The sequence below is a fragment of the Myotis nattereri genome (assembly GCF_964212035.1).
Source record: "Myotis nattereri genome assembly, chromosome: X".
NCBI classification, from domain to species: Eukaryota; Metazoa; Chordata; class Mammalia; order Chiroptera; family Vespertilionidae; genus Myotis; species Myotis nattereri.
The window spans coordinates 141,508,246-141,516,871 of NC_138078.1; the positions used below are offsets into that span (position 1 = coordinate 141,508,246).

Here is an 8,626-nt window from a genome sequence, read left to right on the forward strand (position 1 = left end):
GGGAAAGGAGCCCCCCAGTGCTTCCCACACACCCCCTTTCGTCTAAGGCAGCTCTCACGGAAAAGCAGTTCCTCACACAGCGGTGGACGGCTCCATGGAGGCCGCCATCTTAACTATCCTCCTTCCCTTCGGCTCTTTTCCTTCTTCTCTTTCACCCCGACTCTTAAAGAGCGTCCCGAAACAGTAGAGCGGCTAGGCCCGAGAAGCTTGAGGCATACGAGTCCAGCCGCTCTGACTATTTGCCCGGGAGCTCCTGCTTATAAGCTCGGGCGGGAGGACCTGGGAGCCGCCATCTTGAGCCGCCTCTCTCTCCTCCCTTCCTCAGTCGTAGCCCACACCCGCCGGAAATGGCGGAGCCCCGGCCCGGTTCCCACACCCCCCAAGTCCCCCGCACTGGCCGGCTTCCGGGGCGGGTGGATAGGAGCCACAAGCGCCGCGGTTGTCCCAGTCCCGCCGGTACTCAGACCACAATTGTGGGAGCCGCCATCTTGAGACCGTCCCGTTTCCCCGCCCAGCGCTTAGTGCAGCCGCCGTTCCCGAAACAGTCTCGACACTCGTAAAGAATAGAGGCGCGCCGGAGGCCAGTGGAGCGAGCTCGAATTCTCTGGGACTGCTCAGAGGCTTGCGCCGTACGGCTTGTGAGGTCTTGAACCTCTCTCCTCAGTTCGCCTCAGCTGCTCAGGCTGCGCCTGCCGCCCTGGGAGCCGCCATCTTGAGATTAGCTCCCCCTTCTCCCCTATTCTCTTCTTCCTGGGTCAGTTCTTCCACTGCAAACAAAACGCAAGGCAGCGTCCGATCCTCGATTCCCACCTTATGACTCCTTCCCACAGGAGCCGCTTCAAAAGCCAGAGTTAGGCCCTGAAGTGACAACTGTACGGCATGAGGAGCGGTAACGGCAGGGTACTCATGCCTCCTCCCTGGGAGCCGCCATCTTGTGTGAAGAAGTAACAACTAAACATGGCGGCTGCGACGGTCGGGCGAGAGGGCGGGGCCGGATGACGTCACTGCTCCCCCTCCCGCCTTCGCTCTGTTTCGCCTCTGGCTTCGCCTCTTAAAGGAGCCCCCGCGCTGCCCTGAGGCGAGGGTCTGGGGTCGCTGCGCGCTTATCTCGGGCTTAGGCTGCGCCCGGGTCAGGCGCAGGCGCGCCCATCTCCGCGGTACACCTCCGTGCTCCTCCACGCCTCCGCCGTGGGAGCCGCCATCTTGCCACTTCCCCTCGCCCGGCTGTCCGCGGGCGTCAATAGCGACTTTCAGCACAAAACAAAGATGGCGGCTGCGGCATCTAGGGAATACCCGGATGAGAATGCTTCTGACGAGCTTGGCCCCGCCCCCCTTGGGAACTGTTCCCCGAGCCCTTGTAGGGACACACGCCCGAGGAATTGCCTTTATTTAACAGTGGGGACAGGACATTGGTTGCTGAGGGTAGCTGACGGGAGACATTAGAGTCTCGCCTCGAGTCAGGCAGCGAACGTTTCGCCGCTCCGTACACCCAGCGTCCGCAAAAAGGCAGCTCGAGCCCCATGCCGGGGGAGCTGGAGGCGGGGCGAGAGTGGGCGGTGACGCAGCCGGCTCCCAGGCTCCCAGGCCCGCCAGCTCCGCCCACAGGAGCCGCCGCCGCTGCCGCTGCCGCTCGCTCCCCGACTAAATGAGCCGGGCCACGCGCCAGGGCGCCGCTGCGCACTGAGCAGCTCCCGGCCCAGCCGGCCGCAGGGCGGGCAGCCTGGCTGGCGGCGTTCGAGCCGAGCGGGAGGGCGGGAGGGCGGGAGGGCGGGCGCGGGAGAGCTCAGTGCAGCCTCGCGTCACCTCGCGTCACCCCGCCCCGCCTGCTTCCCAGAGCCCCGCGCCCCGCCCCGCGCGCAGGCGCAAGCCCGCTTTTCGGGTCCGCCCTTTTTTTGAGATTTGAATTTCCCCCAGCAAAGTGAGGGAGACAAAGTACCCGGATGGTGATCGCTGGCCTTTTCGCGCCAGTACTGTGAGTTCTCACCACAACCTTGAGAGGTGGGTACTGACGTCGCCCCCCGGGTTCCAAATCCGTTACAAATCTTGCAAGAGGCCGCCTGGGTGTTGCACTGTCATGCTCACGGCTAGACTCAGGCTGTAGTGCAGGGGTCCTGCACAGGTGTCTGGGAGTTTGCAGTGACAATAGATGATTTTTTCCACTTTCATCTTTATTTCCTCTTTATTTTCACCAGCCTCTAGCCGAAATTTGGCCTTTCCCGCAATTATGAATATAGGCCGCAGAGCATAAGAGCATTAGGCAGGTGACTGTCACCAATAAAAATGACAGAGCAGTCATTTCATATCTCATAGCTTTTGTTGTAGATATCCTGAAATTATCTAAATGACAAGACATACTGGCAGGCAGAATAACTACTTTGAAATTACTGTAGTTATTCAACCTGCCTGGAGATCCTGGAATTTAACCTATTGGTAAAGAAGGACATGTATAACCCTTTCTCACATTTTCAAAAATATTTTAGTGGTTGTCTTTTGACATTCATTTTTTGTCGTAATCCTGTTTTTCTTTACACATTTGGAAGCATTTGTTTGAGAAAGGCCAAAGAGGCCTCACCTGTGTGGCGGTGCTACCAACTGCCCTAAATGACCTTGGCCATTCACCTCCCCTCTAGGGCCCTGAGTCCCTCCCCTGTGAAATAAGGAAGCCGAGCTGCTGGTTCCCAGGGGCCCTGCCCACACTCAGCGATTCTCTCCCCAGAGTTCAGGAAGCCCTGTGGTTGCTCCAGGTTCCTAGGGCCTTCTGGTGGTTCAGAGGGATCTCACCTTTTTTGGGGGTGTCCCACATTGCAGCCCTCAGGCTGGCGTCACCTTATCTGCAGAAAGGCAGCAAGGGTGATTAGGGTAGTCAGGAGCACAGGCAGCAGTTGTCAAATGCTACAGGCCAAAGAAGCCATCACTGAGACAGGTGATAGTGGCTTCTACTTAAATGCCTATGACCCCAGGAAGCAGAATGAATCTAAGGAACACGTGTTAGCCCCTTAGCCAGGAGATTGTCATGCTTTGCAGGACCCTCCAGAAGACCCCCAGAACAGGGAGCCGATGCTGGGGATCCTTCAGCCTTTGTGTGCCAGGCCCTGGGGGAATCTGTGAAGAACTGAGTGTCCTGTCACAGGGGTCATGGCAGTTGGAGGGTACAGAGAAGCTGGGCCGTAAAGCACCCAGCAATGGTCTTCCTGATGGACTTGGGAATTTGGCTTGATGACATGTCACTTTCAGCTTGCACAAGGACTCAGGTGGACTCTGCCAGGTTGGCCCGAGAGAAGTCACTTTCCACCTCCTTCCTGGACCTCCTTCTCTATCAAATTGACAGTGTTTGACTCCTGTCCCTAGCTCTCCCTGGCTGGCAGACAGGAGGGTCAGACTAGTTCACGCTACCTGGGGCCTTTAAGGCCTGACACTTCACACCAGGGAGCCAGGCCTCAGATGGGTGCAGGGAGGGACTTAGCTCCTGTCCCAGCCAGAATCGGGAGTGCTGAATGAAGAAGTGCCTGAGCCCGGCCGGTGTGGCTCAGTGGTTGAGCGTTGACCTATCAGGGTTCGATTCCTGGTGAGGATATATGCCCAGGTTGCAGGCTCGATCCCCAGTGGGATGTGTGCAAGAGGCAGCTGATTGATGATTCTCTCTCATCACTGATGTTTCCCTCTCTCTCTCCTTCTCCCTCCCTCTCTGAAATCAGTAGATATATACTTTAAAAAAAAGAAGTGCCTGAGAGGAGATAGGGGCGTGAGCAGGCCAGGTGAGGTGCAGGAGGGAAGGAGCACCAGTCTCGTTCCAGCTAGAGAACAGACTGGGCCTAGAAAGCTCTCAGGGCTACATGGGGATGGCATTTTGATGTCTGGCCAAAACATTGGGTTGGGATTGTATGTGGAGTGATGAGCCAGGCACTGAAGCGTGTTGAGCAGGGGCTGACATGATCCGATTCAGGGGTATTTGAGGAAGATGCTGGGGACTGCTGTATGCAGACCATGTTAGCAGCCACCATTCTAGAAGTGGGAATCCCAGGGCAGGCGTGGCCGGGAGGCTCCTTAGCCGACAGCACCGCATGCTGAGATGGAAGCTTGTGGTCAGCCAGGAGATGCAGAGTGAGGGTGAGGGCTTCCATTCACTTGTGGAAATGCTAGGCCGCATGGTCCTCCTTCAGAGAAGATCCCCAAGGCAGGACAGATAGGAGAAAGAAAGCTCAGCATGAGGCCCCCCCCCCAGGTCCCTCCCCAGAGCATGCAGGTGGACCCCCCTGGCCCAGCTGAGAAGTGAAGTGGCAAATAGGACCAATGAAAGAGTAAGGGGGGAAAGGAAAGGTGCTGGCTTGGTGCTTGAATTGAACTGAAATTGAGTAGGTCTTCACTGAGCACCGAAGGGAAAGCAAAGAATCAGCCCCCGTCCTACACCTTCAGGGCCTAAACTGCGGGGAGGGGGATATACATTGTATTTGTAAAATGAATGGTGCTGCCAGAACCAGTTTGGCTCAGTGGATAGAGCGTCGGCCTGCAGACTCAAGGGTCCCGGGTTTGATTCCAGTCAAGGGCATGTACCTGGGTTGCGGGCACATCCCCAGTGGGGGACGTGCAGAAGGCAGCTGATCGATGTTTCTCTCTCATCGATGTTTCTGGCTCTCTATCCCTCTCCCTTCCTCTCTGTAAAAAATCAATACAATATATTTTTTTAAAAATAAAATAAATGGTGCTAAGCGGTCTGCATATATAACAACTCACCTAATTTACACAAGGACTCTGCGGAGGTACTGGTAGCATCCCCATTCTACAGGTATGCAAACTGAGGACCAGAATGGTTAAGGCCCAAGGTCACACACACAGTGAGCAGGTGGGGGACACAGACCTTCTCTTTTCCATGCCTGCCTATCTGCTATCTTGGCTTTGAGTCATTTTTAGAGCATTGAACCTCTTCTTTCTTTGTTAATACATTTTTAGGCTACTAGGCCAATTCACCCGCAGCTAGCCCCAGAGCAGTTGACAGTCAATGAAAAGTCCACATTGTTTTTAAATTGTTTGCCTGCTAGCCCTCACCAAGTAGCTCAGTTGGTTAGAGCATCTTCCCAGTATGCTAAGGTTGAGGGTTGGATCTTAGGATACACAAAAACCAACCAATGGGGAAGCAGGGGCAGGCTGAAGGGGACCAATGGGGGGGGGAGGGGAGACGGGGACATATTTAATACTTTCAACAATAAAGGTTTTTTAAAAGGGAAAAAAAAGAATCAAACAATGGCCTGACAGGCGTGGCTCCATGGTTGAATGTCAACCTATGAATCAGGAGGTCACAGTTCGATTCCCAGTCAGGGCACATGCCCGAGTTGTGGGCTTGATCCCCAGTGGTGGACATGCAGGAGGGAGCCTATCAATGATTCTGTGTCGTCACTGATGTTTCTATCTCCCTCTTCCTTCCTCTCTGAAATCAATAAAAATATATATATATATATATATATATATATATATATATATATATATTTTAAATATATTTTATTGATTTTTCACAGAGAGGAAGGGAGAGAGATAGAAAGTTAGAAACATCGATGAGAGAGAAACATCGATCAGCTGCCTCCTGCACATCTCCTACTGGGGATGTGCCCGCAAACCAGGTACATGCCCTTGACCGGAATCGAACCTGGGACCTTTCAGTCCGCAGGCCGACACTCTATCCACTGAGCCAAACCGGTTTCGGCAAGAAATATATATATTTTTAAAAAGGATCAACCAATGAATGCATAAATAAGTGGAACAACAAATCAATGTTTCTCTCTCCCTTCCTCTCTCTAAAATCAATAAAAAATCAGTAAATAAATTATTTGCTTCTGTGATTGCAGGAAATGGAAAGTTGTATTGTGGGACAAGGAAAGAGGGTGATTTGGGGGGCCGGGGGTATAGCAACTCTGGGGAGGGCAGAAAGGTGAGCCAGGGTAGCAGGCCTGGAGGAGAGATCCCTGTGCTGCCTGGCCTCACACCCAAGAAACAGAGGAGGCATGCTCATACTCGCCCCCTGCCTCCTCCAGCACCACACTATCTTGCCTGGGATTCCAGAGCTTAGACCACAGCTAATGGTCCCTTGTTCAGCTGGGTATTTGGCTAAAAGGGTTTGGGGGCTAGCCTGGAAACTTCCACACATATAACGTCTCGGAAGTGGGAAAACCCATTCTGAGTTGTAAGAACAGATCTAGGGACGTTGGTGTCTCTAAATACAGTGGCTCTAAGGCAGGGGTGGGCAAACTTTTTGACTCGAGGGCCACAATGGGTTCTTAAACTGGACCGGAGGGCCGGAACAAAAGCATGGATGGAGTGTTTGTGTGAACTAATATAAATTCAAAGTAAATATCATTACATAAAAGGGTAAGGTCTTTTTTTTTTTTTTTTTTTAGTTTTATTCATTTCAAACAGGCCGGATCCGGCCCGAGGGGCCGTAGTTTGCCCACGGCTGCTCTAAGGGAACTAGGGCAAAGAGCAGGATTTTTTTTTTTTTATTAGTTAAGGTATTACAAATGTGTAAGAGCAGGATTTTTTAAAAAATATATTTTTATTGGTTTCAGAGAGGAAGGGGGAGAGAGAGAAAGAGAGAGAAACATCAATGCTGAGAGAGAATCATTGATTAGCTGCCTCCTGCACACCCCCTACTGGGGATCAAGCCCACAACCTGGGCATGTGCCCTTGACCAGAATCGAACCTGGGACCCTTCAGTCCATAGGCCGACACTCTATCCACTGAGCCAAGCCAGCTAGGGCAGGAGCAGGATTTTTATAGTCCACAGATGAGAGAAGAACAGCATAGTTGTCAAGAGGCACAAAATGCCTTGGCAAAAGAAGATTCTAGAAGCCATGTGTAAGAAGGTGACATACTAGTACTGTAAGTATCATTTTCACTTTTACTTGTTTTATGGTGTGTGTATATGTGTTTTTTATGTTTGTTTGTTTTTTTCTAATGAAAACTGTTGGATCCTGAGGCTGAGAGTCGGCAAGATGGAGGCTCTTCTTTGGATGGTTTTCTTTCTAACCACACTCTTTTTCTAACCACAAAGGAAAAAGGCAGAACGGTCCTCCACGTGTGCCAGCCAATCAGCGGGACCCCCGCCTCCCCCTGGCCTGCTACCGTCACTCCAGGGCCAGGTTGTAGCATCTGCATCAGAAATCACGGGACGTCTGGTTCAGCTGGGAGGCCCAGGAGTATTTTGCAAAAGCCGTTTATCTGAATTCTGAAAGGACAGTGAAGGCTGCCACTCTCTGAAGCTCTCTGCCCCAAGTCACAACTAGGCTTCCAGATGAATCCCAAGTCAGAGCAGGCCCTCTGCCACGTGGCCGTGGCCAGCTGCCTCTGCGTGGCCACCGTCTACATGGGCGTTTTTGAAAGCGTCTTTGTGGAAGTGGGCTATGAGCACTATGCAGAAGCCCCAGTAGCCGGCCTCCCCACCTTCCTAGCCATGCCCTTCAACTCGCTCATTAACGTGGCCTACGTGCTCCTGGGAGTGTACTGGCTACGGAGAAATGTCAGTGCCCTGGGGCACCCCAGTGAGGTGCAGCGGGCTCGTTACCTGAAGGATGTCTTCGCGGGCATGGCTATGGTCTATGGCCCTGTGCAGTGGCTGCGGATTGGGCTGCAGACGCACCCGGCTGCTGTGCTGGACCAGTGGTTCACCTTGCCCATCTTTGCGTGGCCTGTGGCGTGGTGCCTCTACCTAGACAGGGGCTGGGAGCCCGGCCTGCTCCTCGCCATCGAGTGCCTCTCGCTGTCCAGTTATGGCCTTGCCCTGCTGCATCCCCGTGGGTTTGAGGCCGCCCTGGGTGTGCACATTGCTGCCGCCATGAGCCAGGCCCTGCGTGTCCACAGGCGCCACGGCAGCAGGTGCTCAGGGGTGTACTTGGTTCTGGCAGTGCTCTCCTGCCTGGGCTTTGTGGTCCTCAAGCTGTGTGACCATCAGCTGGCCCAGTGGCATCTCTTCCAGCGGCTCACAGGCCATTTCTGGTCCAAAGTCTGTGATGTGCTCCAGTTCCACTTTGCATTCTTATTTCTGACCAATTTAAGCACTCGCCGGCGACTCCCTCCTGAGGGGAAGATGCAGTAAAGTGTGGAAAGAGGCTACTGACAGCCGCTGGCCCCAGTGTCAGAATGGATGATCAGATGACATTTTGTCCTCAGTATTAAATTTCCTGGGCGTGATAAGATATGATTATTACATGGGAGAATGTCCTTTCCTTTGAAGCTATGGGCTTCAATATTTAGGCGTGAAATGTTATTCCCTATTGCACTACCCTTGTAACTGCTCTGTAATTTGAAGTTGTTCAAAATAAAATGTTGGGCACCCAGCCACTGTGGCTCAGTGGTTGAGTGTTGACCTATGAACCAGGAGGTCACGGTTTGATTCCCGGTCAGGGCACATGCCCGTGTTGCGGGCTCGATCCCCAGTGTGGGGTGTGCAGAGGGCAGCTGATCAATGATTCTCTCATCATTGATGTTTCTATCTCTTTTTCTATCTCTTTCTCCCTCTCCCTTCCTCTCTGATATGAATAAAAATATATTTAAAAAATAAAATAGCCCTAGCTGGTTTGGCTCAGTGGATAGAGCGTCTGCCTGTGGACTGAAGGGTCCCAGGTTCGATTCTGGTCAAGGG

General features: G+C 53.0%; 1 protein-coding gene across 1 annotated transcript; it reads left to right on the plus strand.

Moving 5' to 3' along the window:
* Positions 1 to 7,273: 7,273 nt before the first annotated feature.
* Positions 7,274 to 8,080, plus strand: TMEM187 (transmembrane protein 187; the record flags this gene model as incomplete). Its single annotated transcript, XM_081080899.1, has 1 exon — positions 7,274 to 8,080. Exon 1 carries the CDS (start codon positions 7,280 to 7,282, stop codon positions 8,078 to 8,080), a length of 801 nt encoding a protein of 266 aa, XP_080937025.1. The 5' UTR covers positions 7,274 to 7,279.
* Positions 8,081 to 8,626: the final 546 nt, after the last annotated feature.